The sequence below is a fragment of the Taudactylus pleione genome, unplaced genomic scaffold (assembly GCF_031769625.1).
Source record: "Taudactylus pleione unplaced genomic scaffold, aTauple2 ptg000824l, whole genome shotgun sequence".
NCBI classification, from domain to species: domain Eukaryota; kingdom Metazoa; phylum Chordata; class Amphibia; order Anura; family Myobatrachidae; genus Taudactylus; species Taudactylus pleione.
In genome coordinates, this window is record NW_028285226.1 from 1,008,268 (window position 1) to 1,036,185 (window position 27,918).

The 27,918-nt window shown below is 46.4% G+C and overlaps 1 protein-coding gene across 1 annotated transcript; it reads left to right on the plus strand.

Moving 5' to 3' along the window:
* Positions 1-339: 339 nt before the first annotated feature.
* On the plus strand, positions 340-27,667 carry TXNDC12 (thioredoxin domain containing 12). The gene is made up of 7 exons (XM_088458297.1): positions 340-553; positions 6,304-6,364; positions 13,146-13,198; positions 15,284-15,357; positions 19,612-19,681; positions 21,087-21,170; positions 22,968-27,667. Exons 1-7 carry the CDS (start codon positions 451-453, stop codon positions 23,042-23,044), a joined length of 522 nt encoding a protein of 173 aa, XP_088314423.1. The 5' UTR covers positions 340-450; the 3' UTR covers positions 23,045-27,667.
* The last annotated feature ends 251 nt before the right edge of the window (positions 27,668-27,918 follow it).

The window sequence follows — 27,918 nt, forward strand, 5'->3', positions numbered from 1 at the left end:
AGTCCATTACATGCTCCCTTTCACCTCTTGGGGTTTAAGTATCAAGCAGTGAAAAGTGTGGAGAAGTGGGACCAGTGGAAAAGTTGCCCATAGCAACCAATCGGCTTTGAAGTAGCATTTATCAAGTACAGTCTATAAAATAATAGGTAGGAGCTGATTGGTTGCTATAGGCAACTTCTCCACGCTTTTCACTGCTTGACATAAACCCCATGTGTCCATTCCTAAATTCCCAAATAATTTCCAACCACCGTCCTCCCGCAGTGAGCACGTAACCATTCACAAAACACATCATCACCCTCTGTATACCGGCCGCCTCCTCCTCCTCCCATACAGCTGTCCGGCCACTAGGGGGAGCCGCTACCTCCAGCATCCGGCCGCATCATCATTTCCTCCGGACACACACGCTCTGTTGTAGGCTGTGCTGGTATTATTCGCCGGTCTCCTGTCAACATGCTGCGCTCTGAGGCCGGGTGCCCGTTGCTGTTCCCAGCCGGAGTCCTTCTTCTGACCCTCGGGGCATTGCTGGTATCAGGGGATGATGGCCTGAGCCACGGTAAGTCTGGCAGGGAGCGGGTCTGGCTGATAGTAATGTGCATATGTCAGGGGGTCTGTGTGTGTGAGCTGTGTGCAGGGGTCTCAGGGGGTCTGGCTGATAGTAATGTGCATATGACGGGTCTGTGTGTGAGAGCTGTGTGCAGGGGTCTCAGAGAGGGTCTGGCTGATAGAAATGTGCATATGTGAGGGGTGTGTGTGTGAGAGCTGTGTGCAGGGGTCTGGCAGATAGTAATGTGCATATGTGAGGGGTCTGTGTGTGTGAGCTGTGTGCAGGGGTCTGGCTGATAGTAATGTGCATATGTGAGGGGTCTGTGTATGTGAGCTGTGTGCAGGTGTCTCAGGGGTTCTGACTGATAGTAATGTGCATATGTGAGGGGTCTCAGGGGGTCTGGCTGATAGTAATGTGCATATGTCAGGGGTCTCAGGGGGTCTGGCTGATAGTAATGTGCATATGTCAGGGGTCTGTGTGTGTATGTGAGCTGTGTGCAGGTGTCTCAGGGGTTCTGACTGATAGTAATGTGCATATGTGAGGGGTCTGTGTGTGTGAGCTGTGTGCAGTGGTCTCTGGGGATCTGGCTGATAGTAATGTGCATATGTGAGGATGCACATTACTATCAGCCAGATCCCCAGAGACCCCTGCACACAGCTCACACACACAGACCCCTCACATATGCGCTGTGTGCAGGGGTCTGGCTGATGTGCATATGTGAGGGGTCTGTGTGTGAGAGCTGTGTGCAGGGGTCTCAGAGGGGGTCTGACTAATCGTAATGTGCATATGTGAGGGGTATGTGTGTGTGAGCTGTGTTCAGGGGTCTCAGGGGGTCTGATAATGTGCATATGTGACGGGTCTGTGTGAGAGCTGTGTGCAGGTGTCTCGGGGGTTCTGACTGGTAGTAATGTGCATATGTCAGGGGGTCTGTGTGTGTGAGCTGTGTGCAGGGGTCTCAGGGGGTCTGGCTGATAGTAATGTGCATATGACAGGGGTCTGTGTGTGAGAGCTGTGTGCAGGGGTCTCAGAGAGGGTCTGGCTGATAGAAATGTGCATATGTGAGGGGTGTGTGTGTGAGAGCTGTGTGCAGGGGTCTGGCAGATAGTAATGTGCATATGTGAGGGGTCTGTGTGTGTGAGCTGTGTGCAGGGGTCTGGCTGATAGTAATGTGCATATGTGAGGGGTCTGTGTATGTGAGCTGTGTGCAGATGTCTCAGGGGTTCTGACTGATAGTAATGTGCATATGTGAGGGGTCTCAGGGGGTCTGGATATGTCAGGGGTCTCAGGGTGTCTGGCTGATAGTAATGTGCATATGTCAGGGGTCTGTGTGTGTATGTGAGCTGTGTGCAGGTGTCTCAGGGGTTCTGACTGATAGTAATGTGCATATGTGAGGGGTCTGTGTGTGTGAGCTGTGTGCAGGGGTCTCTGGGGATCTGGCTGATAGTAATGTGCATATGTGAGGATGCACATTACTATCAGCCAGATCCCCAGAGACCCCTGCACACAGCTCACACACACAGACCCCTCACATATGCGCTGTGTGCAGGGGTCTGGCTGATGTGCATATGTGAGGGGTCTGTGTGTGAGAGCTGTGTGCAGGGGTCTCAGAGGGGGTCTGACTAATCGTAATGTGCATATGTGAGGGGTATGTGTGTGTGAGCTGTGTTCAGGGGTCTCAGGGGGTCTGATAATGTGCATATGTGACGGGTCTGTGTGAGAGCTGTGTGCAGGTGTCTCGGGGGTTCTGACTGGTAGTAATGTGCATATGGCAGGGGGTCTGTGTGTGTGAGCTGTGTGCAGGGGTCTCAGGGGGTCTGGCTGATAGTAATGTGCATATGACAGGGGTCTGTGTGTGAGAGCTGTGTGCAGGGGTCTCAGAGAGGGTCTGGCAGATAGTAATGTGCATATGTGAGGGGTCTGTGTGTGTGAACTGTGTGCAGGGGTCTGGCTGATAGTAATGTGCATATGTCAGGGGTCTCAGGGGGTCTGGCTGATAGTAATGTGCATATGTCAGGGGTCTCAGGGGGTCTGGCTGATAGTAATGTGCATATGTGAGGGGTCTCAGGGGGTCTGGCTGATAGTAATGTGCATATGTGAGGGGTCTCAGGGGGTCTGGCTGATAGTAATGTGCATATGTCAGGTGTCTCAGGGGGTCTGGCTGATAGTAATGTGCATATGTCAGGGGTCTCAGGGGGTCTGGCTGATAGTAATGTGCATATGTCAGGGGTCTGTGTGTGTATGTGAGCTGTGTGCAGGTGTCTCAGGGGTTCTGACTGATAGTAATGTGCATATGTGAGGGGTCTGTGTGTGTGAGCTGTGTGCAGGGGTCTCTGGGGATCTGGCTGATAGTAATGTGCATCCTCACATATGCACATTACTATCAGCCAGATCCCCAGAGACCCCTGCACACAGCTCACACACACAGACCCCTCACATATGCACATTACTATCAGTCAGAACCCCTGAGACACCTGCACACAGCTCACATACACACACAGACCCCTGACATATGCACATTACTATCAGCCAGACCCCCTGAGACCCCTGACATATGCACATTACTATCAGCCAGACCCCCTGAGACCCCTCACATATGCACATTACTATCAGTCAGAACCCCTGAGACACCTGCACACAGCTCACATACACAGACCCCTCACATATGCACATTACTATCAGCCAGACCCCTGCACACAGCTCACACACACAGACCCCTCACATATGCACATTACTATCTGCCAGACCCCTGCACACAGCTCTCACACACACACCCCTCACATATGCACATTTCTATCAGCCAGACCCTCTCTGAGACCCCTGCACACAGCTCTCACACACAGACCCCTGTCATATGCACATTACTATCAGCCAGACCCCCTGAGACCCCTGCACACAGCTCACACACACAGACCCCCTGCCATATGCACATTACTACCAGTCAGAACCCCCGAGACACCTGCACACAGCTCTCACACAGACCCGTCACATATGCACATTATCAGACCCCCTGAGACCCCTGAACACAGCTCACACACACATACCCCTCACATATGCACATTACGATTAGTCAGACCCCCTCTGAGACCCCTGCACACAGCTCTCACACACAGACCCCTCACATATGCACATCAGCCAGACCCCTCTGAGACCCCTGCACACAGCGCATATGTGAGGGGTCTGTGTGTGTGAGCTGTGTGCAGGGGTCTCTGGGGATCTGGCTGAAAGTAATGTGCATATGTGAGGATGCACATTACTATCAGCCAGATCCCCAGAGACCCCTGCACACAGCTCACACACACAGACCCCTCACATATGCACATTACTATCAGTCAGAACCCCTGAGACCCCTCACATATGCACATTACTATCAGTCAGAACCCCTGAGACACCTGCACACAGCTCACATACACACACAGACCCCTGACATATGCACATTACTATCAGCCAGACCCCCTGAGACCCCTGAGATATGCACATTACTATCAGCCAGATCCCCAGAGACCCCTGCACACAGCTCACACACACAGACCCCTCACATATGCGCTGTGTGCAGGGGTCTGGCTGATGTGCATATGTGAGGGGTCTGTGTGTGAGAGCTGTGTGCAGGGGTCTCAGAGGGGGTCTGACTAATCGTAATGTCCATATGTCAGGGGTCTGTGTGTGTGAGCTGTGTGCAGGGGTCTCAAGGGGTCTGGCTGATAGTAATGTGCATATGTCAGGGGTCTGTGTGTGAGAGCTGTGTGCAGGGGTCTGGCTGATAGTAATGTGCATATGTGAGGGGTCTGTGTGTGTGAGCTGTGTGCAGGGGTCTCAGGGGATCTGGCTGATAGTAATGTGCATATGTGAGGGGTCTGTGTGTGAGAGCTGTGTGCAGGGGTCTGGCAGATAGTAATGTGCATATGTGAGGGGTCTGTGTGTGTGTGCAGGGGTCTCCGGCTGATAGTAATGTGCATATGTGAGGGGTCTGTATGTGTGAGCTGTGTGCAGGGGTCTCAGAGGGGGTCTGGCTGATGTGCATATGTGAGGGGTCTGTGTGTGAGAGCTGTGTGCAGGGGTCTCAGAGGGGGTCTGACTAATCGTAATGTGCATATGTGAGGGGTATGTGTGTGTGAGCTGTGTTCAGGGGTCTCAGGGGGTCTGATAATGTGCATATGTGACGGGTCTGTGTGAGAGCTGTGTGCAGGTGTCTCGGGGGTTCTGACTGGTAGTAATGTGCATATGTCAGGGGTCTGTGTGTGTGAGCTGTGTGCAGGGGTCTCAGGGGGTCTGGCTGATAGTAATGTGTATATGTGAGGGGTCTGTGTGTGTGAGCTGTGTGCAGGGGTCTCAAGGGGTCTGGCTGATAGTAATGTGCATATGTCAGGGGTCTGTTTGTGAGAGCTGTGTGCAGGGGTCTGGCTGATAGTAATGTGCATATGTGAGGGGTCTGTGTGTGTGAGCTGTGTGCAGGGGTCTCAGAGGGGAGTCTGACTGATCGTAATGTGCATATGTGAGGGGTCTGTGTGTGTGAGCTGTGTGCAGGGGTCTCAGGGGATCTGGCTGATAGTAATGTGTATATGTGAGGGGTCTGTGTGTGAGAGCTGTGTGCAGGGGTCTCCGGCTGATAGTAATGTGCATATGTCAGGGGTCTGTGTGTGTGAGCTGTGTGCAGGGGTCTCAGGGGGTCTGGCTGATAGTAATGTGCATATGTCAGGGGTCTGTGTGTGAGAGCTGTGTGCAGGGGTCTCAAGGGGTCTGGCTGATAGTAATGTGCATATGTGAGGGGTCTGTGTGTGTGAGCTGTGTGCAGCGGTCTCAGGGGGTCTGGCTGATAGTAATGTGCATATGTGAGGGGTCTGTGTGTGTGAGCTGTGTGCAGGGGTGTCCGGGGGTCTGGCTGATAGTAATGTGCATATGTGAGGGGTCTGTGTGTGTGAGCTGTGTGCAGGGCACAGCTATTCCCTCTCACGTTGTATTCTTATTGTCTGGTCGGTTCACTGCATTTACTGGATTGTAGAGATTCTTTCTTACTAAATACCCTCTTGTTACTGTATAAGGGGCAGATGCATAAAACCTTTCAGAGAGATAAGGTGAAGGTTTATTATAGGAACCAGATTGTAACTGTCATTTTATGAACTAGATACATGATGAATATAAGCTGATATAGTAAATTGCTTTGGGCAACTTCTCCTATTTAAGTCCCTCAATGGGTTGATACATGTGTCCTCATACATCTAGTCTCAATACACCACACAGCGCAACTTGCCTGGCGTGAGTTAGTCGCCAGGTTTGGTGCAACTCTGCTTGCGTTGGAGGCACCAGGAGACTATGTTGATTAATTTGTATATCTGTGTGCACCGGAGTCTGTATGTGAAGCACAACATACAGATTCAGAGACTCAGTTGCACACAGACATGCAAGTGTCGTCTATCACATTAATCAGCACAGTCTGCTGGTGCATCCTAGTCACAATACATTGCAACTTACATGCATTTCCAGCAAAAAAAGACGATCAGGGCTAGCAGAATCTCAAGGGACCGAGAGGGGCTTTTTAGCAGCAAAAATGTGTAAGGACGCATTTGTACATCTCCTCCCCTAAGTATGAGCGCAATGCCCGGGGGCTGATGGGCCTGGGCAAAGTGCACACAAGCATAGATGGGATGCCACCGAGGCAGAGCCTTGTTCCATAAATGATTTATATAATGTGTGTGTTTTTTAATTCCTTCCTCTAAACCAGTGGAATTCTCAGAGATCTCTGTTTGATGTTACTTGTCATACAGGCTTTGGAGACCACATCCACTGGAGAACCTTTGAAGATGGGAAGCAGGAGGCAGCCAGCAGGTAATGTCTAATACAAGTCAGAGGTGCAAGTCTTCTAGATCACAGGTTCTCAACTTGGTCCTCAGGACCCCAAACAGTGCATGTTTTCCAGGTCCTCACAGAATCACGTGAAATACTTAGCACCACCTGTGGATCTTATAAAATGTGTCAGTGAGTAATGAACACACCTGTGCACCTGCTGGGTGATCTGGAAAAAATGAACTGTGCAGGGTCCTGAGGACTGAGGGCCTGATTCAGAGCCGAACGCTCTGACCATAGCGCTCGCTCTGAATCAGGGCCCTCCTCCATGAAAATGGAGCGTCCTCCTGGACGCTCGCATAGCTGTGGGTGACGACCCGCAGCTTATGCGAGCGTCCATGATGATGGTCGCGATGGTCAAGACCATCGGGCTTGCGACGGAGACCCTGCGCTAGGGTCTCACTGCCGCAAGCCCTGGAGTGATTTTGGCTCTATCAGAGCCAAAATCACTCCCACTGACATGACTAGTGATGTCAGTGGGGCCGGCTTCAGACGGTAGGCGTTCCCATGGGAACGTCTCCGTCTGGCAGCCACGCCCCTGGCACGCCCACCAAAGGGGGCGTGCTGTCAATCAACATCGACAGCACGCCCCCTTCGGTGCGAGATCTGGAGCGACGGAGAGCCCGTCGCTATCCGAGTCTCGCGCAAGCGCACGACGGAGCCCCCTCTGTCGTGCGCATGCGCAGTGGGGCAACATCGACCCGCTTGCGAGCGTCCTGCGCTCGCGAGCGGGTCTGAATGACCCCTTCAGTTTGAGAACCACTGTTCTAGATTAACTCAGTCAGTCAAAATGCTTATTAACCATTACCATATGCTCGCGTTGGAGACTACAGTACTCTTGCCGAGACACTTGCATTGTGTGAAGACAGTAGACGCTGTACTCACCTGACCTGCTAAAGCTGAATCTCCGATTTTATGGAACACCCATCCCTAGGGGCAAACGAGCCATCTTGGCACTTGCTGTAGAGTTTAATATATTGTGTTTATTTATAGAACAATGCTTTAGCTTAATAACAAGAGAGACACTTGTAGCTGGTATATTGCAGTTGGGAAGAGAGACAAACTATGAAAGTTTTCAGAAACCAACACAATTATTCTCTATTAGATCTATAATGTGAGTCATTTTTCTGCTCTTTCCAATCCGGGTAATGTAGAGAGAGGCATTATAACCTCTCTGCATTCTAAAGCACGTCCATGAAATATCTAGGATTAGTGGACGCGCTGTGGCTAGATGGCAATCTTTAATCCCATAGAAGGAATTTATTTGCAAACTTCGTCATTATTGTTCATATGTAGGGTGCCACGGATCCTGCAGCATCTAAAATAACCTTACATTCATGAGTATAATACACCTAGTAGCAGATACATGAAAGGATAGTTATGAGTTAGCAATCACTCCTAACATGGGCAAGAGAACAAATGGCAGAAGGTTTAACATCAGCCGAGACATCGTTTTTTTTGTGGGGTGGAGGTAGATTTGGGTGTCATCTGTGTAGGGGTCAACTAGGCTGTATGGGCATGTGTGTTTGCTAAGAGAGGAGATGCAGGTAGTGGGCCAAGACCAGAGCCTTGGGAGAGGTCAGTAGAGAGAGGAAGATGGAAGGCTTGTCACCTAACTACAATTGATGGACATACTAGCCCTTGCTTTGTGGGTCCAATGAGTTTTGTAACTTTGCAGTTCTCAAATGGGGGGATGGGTGCGCTAAGTAGGGTATAGTGATGAAGCAACAGCTGCAAGACTGGTGAGGTCACCACTCACCCTAAGTTATATAATAAATGTTAGTATGTAATGCCCAACAGTACTAGTCCAGCTGTGCTCACCTAAAAGGACTAATTGTGCTAAATGTTGTGGATAAACTTGATACCATATATCTTATGCTAATAATTGATTAAATACTTAGGGCAGGTGAAATAAGGTTGACAGATTGATTTATTGATGAAGGCAGTATAAAATAATACATTTATACATAGATATCTATAGAGGGTATAATGATTATAGGGTCGACAGGGAGAAGCCAGGTACACGAGGGAAGGATGTGTAAAGGTGGGGGGTATACAAATGGAATAGAATTATATAGTTGTTAAAATATATATATTTTAAAAGATAAAGACCAAATGGTTAATAATGGATGATGAACTTAAAAATAAAATAATGATTGAGGGGTAAAAATTTGGACCCAAATCCTTAAAGGTTAACCAATGTAATCATTCTGTGTAGACACTGCGTAATATTGTTAAAAGCAAAAGCAACTTCCTCATGCTGACAGATGATAAAGAAAAACCCACTGCTCTGCAGTAGCCGGGATTTGAGTAGTGGGTTAGTCAGTAGTCCATGCAGCGCCTAACGGTCTTTAAAGAGATGTATAGTATATCCAGACAAGTGCATGTCCTAGGACTCTGCTGATACCGGCGGTGGCAGACTGGTTGATAAACCAGCTAATGCGGCACAGCAGGTCTCCAGGAAGTACAGTGCCTAGGCGATTGTGCCAGGCAAACCAGGGTCCTACTGGTCCGTTCCATAGGTGCAGCGGGAATGCCATCGCACCCTGGGTACCTCAGTGCTCACCAGTAGCCATGCCGCCATCACACTGGGGCAGTAGCTGTATTCGCACACTGGATAGAGCAGACTGTGCTCGTCGTTGGATGGCCGGTCTCTGGTATCAGGCGCTCTGCGATGGTCCGGTAATTCTGCCCTGTTATTAGTCAACACGGGGGGCTGAAGGTCTTGTGTGATAGAGGTGTATCCTACACATTTCGGCCGATAATAGCAGCCTTTTTCAACAATTTGCAATTCTGATAGCATCCAGTGGTGTTTTACCATATAGGGGGCAGTGCTTAAAGTGGTCCTAGAGAGGTGGTGGAACTCGCCCCCTATCACCCTAACCTCCCCATAGCCACTCCCATTCCTGCCCATCTGGCAGCTGCCACACCCCTAGCGCTCTCGTTTTCTCGATGTTATAGACGGAGCACATGAGGAGGGTGGTGTGGAAGAGAGGTCTAACGGTTAAGTGAAAATGGGGGAAGAGAGGGTGATGAAAGAAGGGGGACCACTGGGGATTAGTGGTGGGACAGAACAAGGGAGGGGATAGTGAGTACATTAGTGTAGAATTAGGATTGTCATAGAGCAGGCTACCAGAGACCGTACTAGATATACTATACATTACTACAGGATGATTGCATGGCAGTATAACAGGACAGGTTATCAGAGACAGTATGGGGTGCTGAGAGCTAGCTGATGGTGTGAGTTATAAAATAAAGTCAAATTAAATAGAAGGCTAAAAAAAAAAAGTTACTTAAAAGAAATGTCAAGACCACCCCCGCCCCACCCTCCCTAAACCATTCCTTTTCCCCCTCCCATCATAGTACCTGTGTCATGTGCTGTAACAAGTGACGCTCCCTGCCTGCATTTCTCCCATCTCTGGTGCAGCAGCCTGAGCCAAAAGGGACAGGTCTGACTCCAGAGCAACAGGTTGAACTTGTCACAGCAGTGGAGAGGACAGGCGCGGGACACACTGAAAGTGACGTCATCGGCAATGCTGTGAAATCCTGACCTAAACAGCACTGACAGAGGAATCTCAACTAACTGCTTCAGGCTGGCCTCTCTCTGGACCAGGTGGCACAGCTGTCAGCAGAGTAGTCCCCCCCCCTTTCCCCCTCCCCTTGCTGTAATACTGGCTGCTACTCTGCCCTCAGCTGCTCCGCGCTCCAGAGCACGGCTGCGGCGTTCTATATTTTTGAAAAATAAAATAAAAATGACCGTGATTCTAACAAGTGGTCCGGTGCACTTATTAACTGCTTAATCAGACAGCTGCCTGTACTCAGTTACTGTGGCCAGGCAAGATGGGCGGGCCTCCCATTACAAGTGACAGTACCCAGTCCCGGACCACTTTAACTCTAGGGGGGAATTTTATTTGATTGTTTTTGGGCGCCCAAAGTGATGGGCACCTGTCGGAGCAATTCAATTGTTGCTCTGATCGGGCATCTATTACTTTAGACACGTCCAAAAGCACTGGTTTTAGCCGCACAAAGCGGATAAGCTCATCTAAAGTCCGTGTTAGGGCGTCCAAACCATTATCTTATCGCTCATTTCTGCTCGTCACCTTGGGAGGCTGTGATCAGAAATGTGTGCAGCCGCAGCTATGGGCCTCCAAACACCAGACAACAATTGAATTCTCCCATATAGGGTCATATTCAATTCCAGACGAAAAGTCCTGTACTTTTCACATGCTGCACTATTCGCTTACTTCGCGTGTTTTAGCCGCGGAAAACTTATCACGCCACCCCCACTATTCACCGTATTAAATTCCAAAGGACGTGAAAACACGTTCCGGCGAAATTCAAACAGGCAAAGTGCTGTCAGTTTTTTTGGGAAATCAGCCTGAAACCCCCCCCAAAAGATGCACTAAATTTGGGGATCAGTATAGATGTCCCGGATTAGCCTCCCTGGAGCTATTTGGGATACTTAAGTGCTTTCAATTGCCTCTATGGTGTCTTTGCACAGGTAGTGAAAAATATCATTTAGCAATTTATTTATTTTTTTGGGAGAAAATACCTAGTTCCAGCAAATCTGGGGTACATGAATATGGGTGCTAGCATGGTTAAAAATCGCAAAAGTGAAGATTAAAAAACGCACCTTCAGCAAGCACCTGCAATCAAAAAAACACCTCCCCCCATACTTGCAGACCCCCCAAATGCTCATTTCGCTAGTTTTTAAGTTTGTGCTCCAACTTTGAACTTTTTCACCCCTTTTATAGTCATTTTTGGGGTGTTCCTCTTCTTTTTTTTTTTTTTTTTTAGGATTTGTTTGACGCAGTGTCCGAAGGGTGCAGGGTGGTTTCCCCACCTTTGCACCCCAAAACCGAAATTCTGCACTTTTTTTCGACACCTATTCATAGGCGAATCTATTTAGCCTATTACACTGCATTGCGTTTTCGCGGCGGTGGAAACTCTTTAGAATTGAATTCGGAGGAAACTGTCATACTGGTGAAAAGTCGCATTCGGCGATACTTTTCCGCGGATTCGGACTTATCGTGGCTAATTGAATACGGCCCATAGTGTTTATATTGGGAAATATCTATACCAGCATGTTTCTGTAACAGTATGTTACTTTGTCTCAGAGGGCTAGGGAGGTGTTTTAATACTGATACACACAAAAACCTACTCCATATAATGGGGCAGATGTATGAAGCTCTGGAAAGTGATAAAGTGCAACCAATCCGCTCCCAGCTGTCATGTTACAGGCTGTGTTTAAAAAATGACAGTTGGGAGCTGTTTGGTTGGTCGCTTATCACTCTGCACTTTATCACTTCCCAGAGCTTCATACATCTGGCCCATTGTATCTAAACGGGCCCAGCTCAACCACTGTTCCCAAATAGAAGTCAGTTATTTTCATTTTTTTCTCATGTTGGGGAGCTTCCCTGATGCTGTCTCTTGTGATAAAAAGCAAATGAATGGAGCGAGCAGTGTACCAAAAACACTCTGAACCGGAAGTTCCTTTCACGTAGGTATGGGGTCCTTTCACGTAGGTATGGGGTCCTAGGAAATAATGGTTTAGATCTATTTTTATGTTAGACTAGTTTTAGAAACACTAATATAGTACATGAGTGACACCTGTGGGTATAGCAACTAGAATTTAGGGACTATGAATTTGTCTGATGTGTCTATGGGGGTCATTCAGACCCACTCGCGAGCGGCAGTACGCTCGCAAGTGGGTCGATGTTCCCCACTGCGCATGCGCACGACGGAGGGAGCTCTGTCGTGCGCATGCGCGAGACCCGACGAGCGAAGGACTTTCCTTCGCTCGGAGTGTCTCATCAAAGGGGGCGTGCTGTCGATGTTGATTGACAGCACGCCCCCTTTGGTGGGCATGCTGTCAATCAAGTGACACTAGTGATGTCAGTGGGAGTGATTTTGGCTCTGATAGAGCCAAAATCACTCCTGGCCTTGCGGTTGAGAAACCCAACCGCAGGCTTTCACTCGCAGTTCCGATGGTCGCGATGGTCAAGACCATCGCGACCATCATTTTGCACGCTCGTATATTCTGTGGGTGGTGACCCACAGCTATACGAGCGTCCAGGAGGACGCTCCATATTAATGGAGGTGGGCCCTGATTCAGAACGAGCGCTCTGGTCAGAGCGTCCGGCTCTGAATCAGGGCCTATATTACCATGTCAAATAAGGGACTTAAAACTAATTGGGATACATATTTAATGTACCTGGGGAAAATGCTTGCACTTTGTAATGGCTTAGGATTTGATGTTAGGTCCATTTGTTTTTTTATGCTACTCCCAAGTTTTTGCCATTTACTGTGGGAAGTAATACAACAGTTAACCTGCCAGAATATAGATCTCACCGTATGTTGTGCTTACTGGCATGTTGAATATGCAGAGTTGAGTGCAAATCGTCAGTAATTGCTTCTGCGACATGTGCGTGGGAATAAATACGTATATTTGCCCATATTCAGAGTTATACGCATGTTGCATAGCTCCGGCCCACTATCTGTACGCTCGGTTTAGTACTTGTTATGAGCATGGCCTATTTTTTGTGGAAACAATCTGCGTGAAAACAGACGTACTTGCGTTCCTCTTCAACTCTGCTCAGCCCGTGGTACAAGTTCATCGCTCGTACTCTCCTATGCTTCCAGAACATGTGTAGCACGATAACAGGCGTACGTTCAACTCTGTCGGGCAGCGGTGTCTGTGCTGTGGTAAGCCAGGAAGAAAAACAATGGTGCAAGTGGGTTAATGTTCTCTTTCTATTTGCAGTGGGTTACCGATAATGCTTGTGATACATAAGACCTGGTGTGGAGCTTGTAAATGTAAGTAACCATAACGACCATCATGTCATTACACCTCAGTTAAGCTGGGTACACACTATAAGATATATAGTTCTGATGTGGATCGGAATAATATATTGTGCTCATTGTATAGTGTGTATGCCCAATCCATTGTCTCCAGCCATCGTTCATTGCGTCGTCCCATCTGCTGTGCTGCACGTGGGATGGGACGACGCGATGTGGTGCGCATTGTGTAGTGTGTGCACACGACCACGCCATATATTGTTCTTTTCTATCAAGACCTCACCTGTACTGCCATTATTATGCTCAGTGATTGCATAGTGTGTACAGGACAAACAATTAATCGGATAATGATCACCTGACACGATTATCGTGCCGCTGTTAATAAGATTGCATCGTGTGTACGATCTATATCGTGTGTTCTGGGGGTCAATTGGGACGACCGTTGCATCGTATCGTTTGTCACCTCGTATAGCGAATACCCAGCTTTTATCTATTTATTTTGTCTAGCAGAGATAAAACAGAGGAGTGTGTGAGTTTTAGTGAACACTATTGATCCAGATGCAATTTACACCAGGCCGTGTAGCATTTGCAATGAATTAGAAGCCTTGTTTGATTGCGCGCGCAGACGTGTATGATGTCTTTTACTGACCGTGACCTTCTCAGTGCTATATGCTGCACGTGTGTTCTATTGTTTGCTATGAAGCACAGTGTACACCAGTGGTGTCCATCTCTGGCCATCCAGCTGCAGTGGAACTACACATCCCAGCATTCACTGCTACAGATTTGCTCTTAGGGCATGCTAAAACTGTGGCAGGGCATGCTGGGACAGCAGCTGGATGGCATGAGTTTGACACCACACTGTGGGCCTGATTCAGAGCCGCTCGTAAGCGGCCGCTCATTCGCTCCGAGCGATGTTTGCACAACTGCGCATGCGTATGGGTCTTAATGCGCATGCGCCAACCAGTCAGTCGGAAATCGAGCGCTCGCCAAATAGCAAGTGCCTGCTAATTTGAGTGACAGGATGAGGTGTTTGTGGGTGGTAATAGGGGAAGGTGCTTGAAAACGGGGAGTGGAGATCCGAACGCAGGCGTGCCAAGTGCCAAACGGTCAAAACGGGCATTTTAAGGGTGTACATAATTAACAAAGCAGCGTCATCGGCCACGACACTTGGTTGTTTCTTAGCCTGAACTGTTCGCATGATTGCGGGAGGAAAATCCAACCACAAGCACTGCGAGCAGTTCAGACACCTTTCGATGTACTTGATTAATCAAATAAATAGCGGCGATGACGTAGGATGCGAGCGGCCAGGGGGCGTCTTTACAAAATAGTGAGCGCATGTTTCGTTCGCTCGCTCAGACATAGAGGCGTCAACAAACCGCAAAGAGCGAGCACTCAATTTAAATAGCCGGCCCCTTTTTCTGAACGAGAGAGCGCAAATAGCGTCCGGCTCTGAATCAGGCCCTGAATCAGCGCCCTCCCTCTCTTTTTTTTTTTTTTATTTAGAGTGGCCTCCTGGCCGCTCGCATAGCTGTTGGTGACCACCCACAGCTATAGCGAGCGGCCAAAAAGATGGTCGCGATGGTCAAGACAATCGCGACCATCGGGCTTGCGACGAGACCCTTGTGGTAGGGTCTCGTCTGCCGCAAGCCCTGGAGTGCTTTTGGCTCTTATCAGAGCCAAAAGCACTCCCGACATAATTTGTGATGCAGTGAGGCCGGCTCCAGACGGTAGGCGTTGCCATGGGAATGCGTCCGTCTGGGCAGCCACGTCCCCGGCACGCCCACCAAAGGGGGCGTGCTGTCACTCAACATCGACAGCACGCCCCCTTTGTAGCGAGACCCATAGCGACGGCTTGCCCGTCGCTATGCGGGTCTCGCGCATGCGCATGACAGAGCCGGCTCCCTCGTGCGCATGCGCACTTGGCCAACATCAACCCGCTTGCGAGCGCTCGTGAGCGGATCTGAATCAGGCCCTGTATCTGAACAGCCCTGGATGGTAAAGACCTTTGACTACATTCTGCTCCTTTATAGGAATTCCACCTGCGACATTGGCTTTATAGAACTGTCATTTATGCATCATGTAAGTTTTATGTTTCTCCTGCAGCCCTGAAGCCGAAGTTTGCAGAATCCAAAGAGATCTCTGAACTCTCTCATAACTTTGTCATGGTGAATGTGGAGGTGAGGGAAAGGCGGCTTGGTCTAAAGTCCTTGTGTTTGGTTAATACGTGTGTGGTGGTGGTTTATTCTATATTGGTGCAGGGGGAGAGCATATTTCCTGGATTGTGTACATAACCCCTCAGTCCAACAGTTCAGACATTTTTAGCAGCAAAACCAGTATCCAAATTAGTCTTTTTTATTTTGTATATATTATGCAGCTTCCAATCTATATTCTTCCCCATTGTCTTTTCCTGTCTCTACAGACAGATAGTGGTATGTTTACGAGGCAGCGGTTTTGACCTCAAAATTTAAAGCGGCACTAATATTAAGTGTAAAGTCCGGCATGTTTTGCCCTTCATTTTAGTGCCGCTTTAAATTTCAAAACCTGCTGAGAGGTTGCTCTAGCAAAAGCCGCTGCTTCATAAATATACCCTTAGTGTGTTGGTGCTACGGACACAGGGGTTTATTTGTCTCTATAAGATCCAAGGATGCATTTTTTTATGCTTTAAACCAAAAAGACGGACTGACTACACAGGGCAGGGGTTCCCAACCACGTTCCTCAAGGCACACTAACAGTCCAGGTTTTAAGTATAGCCATACTTGAGTACAGGTGACTTAATTAGTACCTCAGTTACTTTGATTTAACCATCTGTGCTCAAGCATGGGTATCACTAAAACCAGGACTGTTGTTGTGCCTTGAGGACCGAGATTGGGAATCACTGACCCAGGGGCTTCCGTTCTGCTATGTTGTGAGTTTCTGGCAGCTAAAGAGATTTGAATCTCCTGAATCCAGAAGACACTCTCGTGTGCAAATGCGCGCGCACACACAGCCTGAAGGGTGCAAGACAGGCAGACTGGGGCCCATATAAGAAGCAGGAAACGGCACAGAGCTTCCGGGTTACAGTATTACAGGCCACATGGAAGCCGTAACATCGAGATAGCCCCACTAGTGTATCTGTAATGGGTGCACATGGGCCACTGCATCTAGGGTGTCCCAATCCACACACCTTGTTCCCACATTAGACCCCAATTTGTGTGTTTAGCAGCTGAAAATGTGTGCTCCAGATATGTCTCAAGGCATAAGGACACAGGAATTTATGTCCTGGATGTTGCCAGTAATGTTATTAATAAGATGGCTATACTGTAAATACTAAAGAGGTTAATAGACCTAGGTCTTCACCAAAGACAGAGGATTAACAAGAGAATGTCCTCATTCATAAGGGAAACCTTTAGACCATATGGAAATTGTGTATAGTGCAGCATCTGGAGAAATTGAGAAACGCCTACAGAATTTGAACCTGATAAAGTGAACATTATATATATATATATATATATATATATATATATCTCTATCTCTATCTCTATCGATGTTGTGTTTCTGGGACTAAATCACACATTTATGAAGACACTTTTTTTTTTTTTTTTTAAGTATTTGGAAATGTGTGATGTAGTCCCAGAAACACAACCTCAATTATCGATTTTAAAATCGACTTTTTTAGTAAATCTACCCCAAAGTCTTTCTTTAGGTTTCGCTGTTACAGCTACAGTGATGGCAAATGGAAATTGTGTATTGTTCCATAGTAGATGAGGCTATGGCGGGCATGTCCTGTACTTCTGCTTTTCCTGTGGACTCCATGGAATGGGAAATTCTTTGGAAAAACAATAACTCCAACGATTGCATTATAATCTGGCATTGCCGTAGCCTCAATATCGGGAGCCCTTACATTATGAGGTGAGAAATTGCTGGTGTATCTAGAGGAAAAAATTAGTAGACAATACCTACTAAATAAATTAAATATTGTGCAAAATGGGGGGCGTGGCCTGGAGCGGCTGGTGTAGGAGCTAACTTACCTGCTCTCCCGCTGAAACTCCTGCTGTTCATCCTGAAGGAGCGATACCCCAGGCTTCAGTCTTCCCAGCTTGGTGGTTGTAGATCTTCTGCCCCTCCTGGACCTAGAATCGGGACTCTCTTGTTACTTTACGAGGAGCTGTGGACGTCTGGTGCTCCTCCTGTCTCCCACGTGGACGGCTGCATCTTCTAGTGTCCTGATCCAGCGCTGCTTGCAGGCTGGGCTGTTCGTCTGCGGGACTTCACTTGGAGGTGACACTTCTCTCCCTTCTCCAATTGCAGTGGACTGGCTCCTGGGTCTAGCATCTATCTCCATACTGGGCTCCGGTGTTTTTCCTGGATGATACACACTGACGGCGGCCATCTTGGATTCGGCTCTGCAAAGCTGGAAGCTGCTGGCTGTATGGTGTGAGACTAGTCTCCGGTATTTGATTTCTCCTGTTATTTTGCCTTCCTGCTGCCTGGTTTCCCTGGTTGGGTGCCTGTTGTATCAGCTGGCTAATTTGTTATACTCTGCAGTTACTCCCTGGTGCTGGCTGGAACTTATAGTTCCTCCTCTAAGTAAGGCATTGTACTCCTGCTTTCAAGTTTGCCTATCCTGCTCTGTAGTTGCTAGGCTACACTTTGCCATCTCCTGAATTCTTGCTGTGTTGAAATTACTGTTGCAGGACATTTTTTTCTTGATTATGGATAAAATCATCCAGGCTGTTAATGCCTCTACTCACAGGCTCCTTAAAGTGCTTGATAACATGCAAGTAAATACCAATTTTTTGTGTTGTGATCCTGGAAAGTGCTGTGAAGAGGTTAAGAAAATTATACAGACAAATCCTGAATCTACAGTCCTCACAGCTTATGGGACTAACTCTGTCCTGGATTTATCCTCTCCATTGGATATGCTTGAACCTGAGCAAGTTATACAGCCAAATCCTGAATCTACAGTCCTCACAGCTTATGGGACTAATTCTGTCCTGGAGTTCTCCTTTCCATTGGATATGTTAGAACCTGAGCGAGGTATACAGTTGGATCCTGAATTTAGAGTCATCATAGCTTCTGGGACTAATTCCGTTCTAGATTTCTCCATTCCATTGGATATGCTGGAACCTGACCGAGTTACACAGCCAAATCCTGAATCTACAGTTCTCACAGCTTCTGCGACTGATTCCGTCCTCTATTTCTCCTCTCCATTGGATATGCTTGAACCTGAGCAAGTTATACAGCCGAATCCTGAATATACAGTCCTCACGGCTTCTGGGACTAATTCTGTCCCCTATTTCTTCTCTCCATTGAATGAGCTTGATTCTGAGTGTATTTGTTATTTAATTTCTGGGTGCTCCGATGTTGCCGCTGTACTCCTGCGGATTCATTTTTTATCCTTACTATGTGTGCCGGGATTTAGGGATTTGTCGTTCAAGTATGATGGTTCTTCTCCTGTTTATTCTCAAATGAGTCAAGATGGAACTATCACTTCAAGTCCTTTGTTTCTGGGGTTTGTGACCTGGCCGGACTAATGTCTTGCAGCGAGTTACTGTGTCTAGTAGCTGTTAATTTGTATATTCTGTGCTATGTGTGAGTCTGTATTACTTTAACAATATTATTCTGGATTGTACTCTATTTTCTAGATGCTGCGGGAGAGCGGGGTTGGTTTTTACTAGCCTAGGGTCATTTAGTTTATTTTTTGCCCTTGTCATTTATTTTGTGTCTATATCCTCTATTTGGGTATGGGAGGGTTAGGGATCTAGGTAACTTAGAATAGTTAGTGGTGGGCTGGGGGTTAGGGGATCCAAGTATGCCTGGTTTGGGGTTAGGTTATACAGGGTGGGGGGTTTTGGGGAGGTTTGTTTTGGGAGTATTTTATTTGTTTTGTTTTGATATTTTGGTAAATATTTGTTTATGAGCAATGCGGTTGGTATGATGAATATACTATTAGAGGAGTCGAAGCAAAATATTGAAATATACTGAGTATTTGTGTTCTCAAAATTTACGGTCCCGAATGGCGCCTTCGGGTTCGTGTATACTCCTTTATTGTGTTAGGAAGTTATATATCCTATGTAGGCTTATTCGTTTTTATATAGACGAAAAATTATTTAAATGGAGCATATTACCTGTACTGCCTGTCATGTTTATTTTTGTTTTAATTTTTTTTTTTTCATTTTTGTTTGTATAAGGAAAATTGTTAATAAAAATGACTGAATTAAAAAAAAAATATTGTGCAAAATGACATTGGCTTATTCTGGTATATTTACTAAAATGCAGGTTTTTAAAAGTGGAGATGTTGCCCAAAGCAACCAATCAGATTCTAGCGATTATCTTCTAGAAGGTGCTAGATAAATCTTAAGTAGAATCTGATTGGTTGCTATGGGCAACACACTTTACAGGAGATTGGTTACTTGACACATATTTTCTTTTTCTTTGCTTGTTTTATGTAGGATGAGGAGGAGCCAAAGGATGAAGCCTTCAGCCCAGACGGCGGATATATACCTAGGATTCTGTACCTGGGTAAGCTTACTGTGAAGTGACTGATGACTGCTAATGAAGATGTGAGGAGTGCTCAGTACATTGTAAATTGTTCTACCAGTCCAACCAATCAGGGGGTGATTCAGAGATGGACGCAGAACACGTCGGTACTGCATCTTTGGACACAGCAGCGATGTGTAAATATACTAATGCCTGCAGGAGGCGTCTGTAGGAAAAAGACGCCTCCTGCCACCATCTGTGATCCGAGCGCTGCGTCTGAAGACTGAGCATCAGATCACCATTGCGACCATCTGTCCTGATGGCTGCAGTAATCACCCATCTGAGTAAGCTGAAACTTACTCAGAAAGGGCAAATAAACTGCTTAACCGAGGTCAGGAAATAGACCCTGGCCCAGCACTCCCAGAAAGCACGTTTCCTGGAGAGCAGGCTGGCTCCGCCTACTCCCCGCCCCCAAACAGCTGCATCCTGTCAGTCATCAAAGATTGGCAGACTGGGGCTTTGGGGAATTGCGAGAAATCTCGCAGTAGAAGACCGGAGCATGCGCATTAGAGATCCTGCGCATGCGCCCATCTAACATCGGGTTTGTGTACATCTCTGAATAAGGCCCATAGACTGCTTTTATTTTTTAAATGACACTAGAGAAATATGAATATGAAAAAATACAGTGGACAACTGCGCACAAAGGGGCTGCAAAGTGAGGATTGGCTGTGGGGGGGATCACCAACCCCCAATAGATAAACCACAAATCGAGAGAGAGATCGAGAGGGGGGGGGACAGTCTCTTACCTTAAACACTGATGGTAAGCATGTTACCTGCATTTCTGATGCAGATAACTTCAGTGTTCCCTTTTTCCAGCAGTTTTTGTTTTTCAATGAGACTCCAGAAGCTAACCCGCTGTATATGTGGGGCCTCCTCTACTAGACCAATCACAACTATTTTCTAATTGGTTTTTAGTTACTGCATTGTGAATGTCCCAAACCTCACCATTACACTCCATGTTTAAAGGATAGCTATGCTTGAGTCCGAATGGTTAAATCAAATTAGACTGAGGTACTAATTAAGTCACCTTTGCTCAAGAATGTATATCCTTAAAACCTGTACTGTATTGGCGGAGTTTAGAAAACCTAGTGTTTAGTTAATAACCCTACTGTCCGTATGAAGAGGTTTCCCTTCCTACCTATCCAATTGCTTCTTCAGTGTCTCTGGCACAGCCTCCCCAGCACTCCCACTATCATTTGGGTTCCAATCATACACTGTTCTTGGGCTCTGTGCATCTCTCAGTGAAGGCATTTGCCTGTTCGACCTCCAGCACCACCTCTACAATGACCTCACTCACCCAGTCCTTGCATCTCCCCTGACCTCTATGCTGTCTCGTGTGACCAGCTGTGTCTTGCTATACATTTTCTCCAAACACTTTGTGTTGCAGATCCCAGTGGGAATGTTCACCCAGAGATTATAAGCTCCAAAGGGAACCCAAGTTACAAGTATTTCTACAGCACTGCAGAACAAGGTATACAAGAGGGCCTTTAAATTGTACCATTCAAGCTATGTTTTATGAAGGTCTGGATTTTTTTGTATGTTGGCTTCCTGTAAAATCCAGATAAATATTAGTTAAGCAGTAAATCTTTAATTAGAGATTATCTATTGCGAAGTACCAGGCATGCATTGTTTCACATATATGGGGTATGCTACTGCGGTGTACAACATGCAGTGAATGAAGAACTACAAACGGGTGAGATCTGTTTTCTGACACCTTGCAGCTCCGAAGATTGCGGTCTTGCCACAAGGCTCTGCTCCTCTGTACTGTAGGGGATAGAGGGATTTTATATTCTCTCTTCTTGCGGAAGAGCTGATGTCCACTCGGAGATCGCTCGTTCTGCGTACTTAGTTGCACTTGCGATTTCTGCTGAATCAGGCCCTTTGTGCGTAGAACTAAAGCAAACTGGGTGCATCAGTCAGGTTACAGAAGCGAGGACAGAAGGGGTTAGAGAAGCACATAGATCTATAAACAAGGGAGGAACAGTGAATCACAATTTTATGTACTAAATTCAGAATTCCCATTGACAATTTAGGACCAGATGCAAAGTTGGGTATATGTTGCTCCCGAACTGTGGGCCTGATTCACAAATGTATGCAATTGCAAACCCAATGGTTTACGTGCATTTCCGATGATGAAGCACCTGGGCAGGACCCGGTAAGCGCATGCGCAAAACGGGTCCTGCGTGATCACGCTCAATGCCCCCAACCCGCATGCTTATTACCCACCCTGGTCTTATAGCACTCGCTGAGCTTTGCAGACCTGTGTACAACCCATTACTGCCTACATACTCTTCTTTAGTCGTAAGTGTAGGAGCGATTGAAATGCGAACAACCTTGCTTTGCCCATAGTTACGCAAGTTCAGTCCCGGATCATACGCAAATCAAAAACGATCCGCACACAGAGCCCGATTCAGACCCGGATGCTAGGAAGCATTCGCTCGTAGCTGCAGATGGTTCGTATTGTGCGAATGCATTGCAGTGCGCTAACTGGTCCGAGCGATCGGGAACCGTACGCTCGGCGAGCCTAGACAGGCCGGCCGAATGAGTGACAGGAGAAGCCGATTGTGGGTGTTAACGGGCTGGCCACTAGAAACGGGGGACTGTAGGTGCGAACGCAGGCGTGCCTGAGCGTCTCAACACCGTTTCAGAGGCGTGCATAGTTAACAGACAGCGTCTTTGTACACGTCACCTGGCTGGATTTTACACTGAAGTGATCGCAGTGCTTGAGGTAGGGTATAGTCAGCCTCAAGCGCTGCGGTCGCTTCCAATGGTACCTATGGTTACATACACTTCCTGGAGATGAAGTTTATAAGTGGGTGACTGGTGGGCGTCTGCATACACAAAGTGATCGCATGGCCAGACATAGTGGGCGTGCTTATGCCTTGCCGTGCGACCGCCTGCCTTGCTGGATGTGTGCCGAATTTGCATACGCTGGGAATGAGCGTACGTGTCTAGTGAGCGGGTCTGAATCGAGCCCACAGGCTTAAGTTCAACTCCGCTTCGCCCCTTAGTTCTTGCTTTACAAAATCTTTGTAATGTGGCAAATCTTACAAATTCTCACAAGCAGTCTGGCTAGCATTGACTTTTGGTGCAATATAAAGACATTGAATTCCAAGATGACAGCTCTTGATCATATCTGCAAGTTCATAATGTTCCAAAATGAATAGTGACGTTCTGACAAAATACTGTGTTTTAAACGAATATTCACAGCTATGTGTTAATTTTTCTTTAATGTAAAACAATTGCTCTGTTTTATTGTTCCTTACAGTGGTTGAAGGAATGAAGGAAGCTCAGGAGAAACTCACTGGAAAATTTATCAAGGAACGTGTTGAAGATGAGTTATAACCTCCAACGCTGTCTTCTGAAACCGTTCCCTTAAACTGTGTACGTTTCAGGGGAAGTTGATCCTTCAGTCCAACCTTTTGAGCCTGGATTGTATTGCACCTGGCGCTCACTTCTGTGCAACACACTCAAAAGGAATTAAAATGCGCATTTGCCAGTAGACCGCAAAATTATTCCCTGCATAACCGTACTCTGCCATCTATTTTTGCAGTACACTATCAGTCTGGTGGTGTTGGGTACCGCTTTATAAAAGTAGAGAATTATTTTTGAGAGAGGAAAGCTTTCTGTAAGTCTACACCTCCCACTTTACAAAAAAAAAAAAGTTACAAAGTTTGTAAATGCCTTTATAACATTTTTATTGCTATTAGATTTCTTAACCACTTCTGTGTCCAATCAAAAGCCGCCTCTCAATGTGCATAAACACATTGTCTTTGTCCTATTGGTGGCTCTATCATGTATTTGCAAGCCTGTGGTTGTTGGATTCTTCCTGCTAATTAAATTAGGCATGCTGCTTGTGCTGTGATGTGCATCATTGGGACCAGGTTCCAGGCTGCAGCCCTTGAATGGCTCAAATGTGGACCTATTCACTACAGTGATTCCAACCTCTCCCTCCTTGGTCACCTTCCTTGTGATTGTGATGTCATTCACAGGCAATGGAGCAGGTCTGTCTGGTGTTTTCAAAGCATAATTAGCTTGCTATAGTTTTCCCAGGCTGGTGCTTCGATCTCCTAATGAGATACACTGCTATATCGTTCAAGACGACCATAAACCACAACTTTCTGCAATACGTCTAAAACGAGGGGGTTCCCAAACTGTGTCCTCAAGGCACCCTAACATTCCCAGTTTTAAGGATATCCATGCTTGTGCATAGATGGTATAATGAAAATGACTGAGGTACTAATTAAGTCACCTGGGCTTAAGTATGGATATCTTGAGAACTTGGACTGTTGGGGTGTCTTGAGGACCGCGTTTGGGACCACTGGTTAGGGGATAATAAAGGTACTTTTCTAATAACAACCCATTGTTTCCCAAAGTCTGCATCATAACAGTGCATGTTTTCCATGTCTCCTTGCTGGAACACACGTGTAGTCGTAACTGACAGACCCTTTCAAAAAGTGGTTCTTAATGCTAAGTTTTCTAAAGAATTGTTGAGGATTTCTGTCCATGGAAGCGGGTGGGATAATTGACCAAGCAAAATGGATTAAGCCCCCTCTGCATGTTTAAAGAAATCCACAAAATTTGCCCTGTTAGAGGTATATGAGGATCTCATTTGAGAACTGCTGCTTTAATAAGATCAACAGGAGGCACTAGTTATTTCACTTGTGATTCTGTGAGGAGACATGGAAAACATGCAGTGTTAAGGACCCCATACATCAGCGATGTATTACTGCAATTCCCCAATCACCAAACGTTGGATTTCCCTGATTTTGCTAATCCCAGGATCAGCAAATCGGGCATTTTTAACCTGGAGAATTTCACTGATTCCCTGACGGATCGGGGTACATCAAGGGCCGCCAATCAGAATTTCTAACCGGTGGTTCAGGTCGGAACAATTAATCAGCAAAACGGCCGGCAGCTGTATGGGGGGCTTTAGGGTTCCCTGAGGACTGGATTTGAGAAATTTGTGTAAACCTCTATTTTCTCATAGTCTGCAATCTATACATTGCCCAAACAAGATCTCTAGTCCACAGGGCCTGATTCAGAGCCGGACGCTATTTGCGGACGGTCGTTCCTAAAAAGGGGCTGGCTATTTAAATTTGGCGCTCGCTCATTGCGGTTTGTTGACTCCTCTATGTCTGAGCAAGCGAACGAAAAATGCGCTCGCTATTTTGCCGTTCGCATCACACGTCATCTCCGGTATTTGATAAATCGGATACATCGAAAGGCATCTGAACTGCTCGCAGTGCTTGTGGTAGGTTTTTCCTACCGCAATCACTGCGAGCAGTTCAGTCTAAAAGACAACCAAGTGATGTGGTCGATGACGCTCCTTTACTAATTATGCACTCCCATGAAACGCCCTTTTTACCGTTAGGCACGCCTGCGTTCGGATCGCCACTCCCCCGTTTTCAAGCACCTTCCCCTGTTACCACCCACAAACCGTACATTCTGTCAATCAAATTAGCAGCCCCTCGCTGTTTTGCGAGAGCTCGATTTCCGACCGCAATGACTGGTTTACGCATGCGCATTACGACCCATACGCATGCACAGTTGTGGGCCACAGCGAACGAGCGGCCGCTTACGAGCGGCTCTGAATCAGGCACACAGTCTCTTGCTAGTTGGTACGCTATAGTATTAAATGGGCAATGGCACTCCTATCCAGTTTAATTCTCAGAAATTAAGTGTGTTGGAATTTCTTCTTTAATGACCCCTGCAAGCATTTTTGCCTAATTAGAAGCGTGTTATATCTGGAATTGTGTGCCATTCATACAGCTCACTAATGTGATATAACTATCAGGGCCCCATTGTCCTTGGAATCCAGAAGAAGTGATTCCCCCTTTTGCATATTTTGACAATCTGCTATGGAAATAGCATTTGCAGTACCTCCCTCTCCCTGCAAGTGGCACTGTAAGCTTGTCTCATAATGTTCCACCGCATTTAGCTCTCAGCTTAAACTCCTTAATAAGAGTAGCATTCTCTGTAAGAGAACTTTATATTTTCCTATTGATCCTGTTTGTTCTATTCTGGTGTTAAAATGTCACCCTGCACACAGCGATAACATCCCTTTTAGGGGCTGAACCAGTATTTAGCCTTCTCAGTACTAGTAAATTCGTTATGTACTGGTAACTATTGTCACCCCCTCAGCCTCGCACCCCCTTTTTGTATCCCCAATCGTCCTGACCTTTTCACAGCCCTGGCTCTCATCACTGTAGGTGGCCAGTCCAATATTATTGCTTAATTGCATGTATAAGTGATTGTGATTGCTGTCCCTCCACTCCTGTGTTATCGCTGTGAGGCCAAAGTATGTGTGCTTTGTACTATTGTTCCAAGCAATGGCTAGTTAAATGGCCAGCCAGTAATTAATTCAGCAATAATAATACGAATATGGACTCATTGTAACACTTGAGAATTTTTCCATTTGCGTATGCAATGTCTTGCCCTTTGCTTTGTTCTGGCCATTATAAGAGCAGTGTTGGTGTTTTAACATTGACAATGATGTATCGACACAAGGTATTTAGCGTGAAAGTGGCAATGCTGAGCACTTTAACCTTTTTAAATTGTCTCGACATGAAATCCAACAGGAAATATATTTTTTACATTTATAATAAATACTCTTTTATTGTTCAATGAATGCCAAGGACTAGTACATATTGTAAACCATGCAAGTGTTCCTAGCAGGTGTTTTTATGTTGCAGGTACTGCACTCTGGGATGCATAAACTGTGCACATAGGGCCTGATTCAGAGCCGGACGCTATTTGCGCTCGCTCGTTCAGAAAAAGGGTCCGGCTATTTAAATTGAGTGCTCGCTCTTTGCGGTCTGTTGACGCCTCTATGTCTGAGCGAACGAAACATGCGCTCGCTATTTTGTAAAGACGCCCCCTGGCCGCTCGCATCATACGTCATCTCCGCTATTTATTAGATTAATCGAGTACATCGAAAGGCGTCTGAACTGCTCGCAGTGCTTGTGGTTGGATTTTCCTACCGCAATCACTGCGAACAGTTCAGGCTAAGAGACAACCAAGTGACGTGGTCGATGACGCTGCTTTGTTAATTATGTACACCCTTAAAACGCCCGTTTTGACCGTTTGGCACGCCTGCGTTCGGATCTCCACTCCCTGTTTTCAAGCACCTTCAACTGTTACCACCCACAAACGCCTCATCCTGTCACTCAAATTAGCAGGCACTCGCTATTTTGCGAACACACGATTTCCGACCGCACTGACTGGTTGGCGCAGGCGCATTACGACCCATACGCATGCGCAGATGTGAACATCGCTCGGAGCGAACGAGCGGCTCTGAATCAGGCCCATAGATCCTCAGCTATTGGCGGCCATTTTGTGTGCGGAGCTGTTCACAAGAAAGTAGCCTATCATTTTATTGTCTCTGCGATTTTGGCAAATGATCCGTCAGTGTCTTTTATTAGGCTCTTTTGTCACAAAATGTCTGCTTCCGCTGTGCGTAGGCAACAAACACTTTGGAAACATGTATTTTAAAGAATTTTCTTATTCAGTTCAGTTGTACCTATGTCTGTCCCTTTGCAGAGCTTGTAAAATTCTTATACCAAAACAGAATTAAAAATATTTTTTGAAAAGTTTCCCTCTGTTCAAAAGAAGGTGCTATAACTCGTGGGAACCTATCGGATTATTGCGTTCATCTTTTTTTTTCTTGAACTGTATTCGCAACACCGGAAAACATAAGAAAACGGTCGTTCAAACAAGTTAGTTTAATTGATTTGAAATATTACAGAATCTTGTTCCTGGGGTTTTATATTTTACATGGTTAGAAATGTCCCCCTTTTTTGTTCTTTTGGGTCTCTGTAATTGGTTCTCTGACATTTTTTTCATTAATATTGTTTTACAGTAAATGCCTGATGCAAAAAGAAGAAAATTTTACCTCATAGAGGCCATATTTGGAAATTTTCTATAACGTGTGTGTGTGTGTATATATATATATGTGTGTGTGTGTGTGTGTGTGTGTGTGTGTATATATATATATATATATATATATATATATATATATATATATATATATATATATATATTTATTCACACATATATATAAATATATTTTTTTTTTATTTATTTTTTTTCTCCATGAATAATACATTTTGGAATGTTACGTTATTGGAATTCTCATGGACATGTAATAAAATCTAACGGTTATGAAGTGTTTGACTCCTGATTAGTTGACTCTTCAGTATCTGATCAGCATCCTAGCT

Excerpts from the sequence above, each read along its gene's own strand:
- TXNDC12 (XM_088458297.1), top strand. The coding sequence starts at position 451 with ATGCTGCGCTCTGAGGCCGGGTGCCCGTTGCTGTTCCCAGCCGGAGTC. Across the intron at positions 13,199-15,283 it reads CTGGTGTGGAGCTTGTAAAT|CCCTGAAGCCGAAGTTTGCA; the intron begins GTAAGTAACCAT and ends TTTCTCCTGCAG. Across the intron at positions 15,358-19,611 it reads TTGTCATGGTGAATGTGGAG|GATGAGGAGGAGCCAAAGGA; the intron begins GTGAGGGAAAGG and ends TGTTTTATGTAG.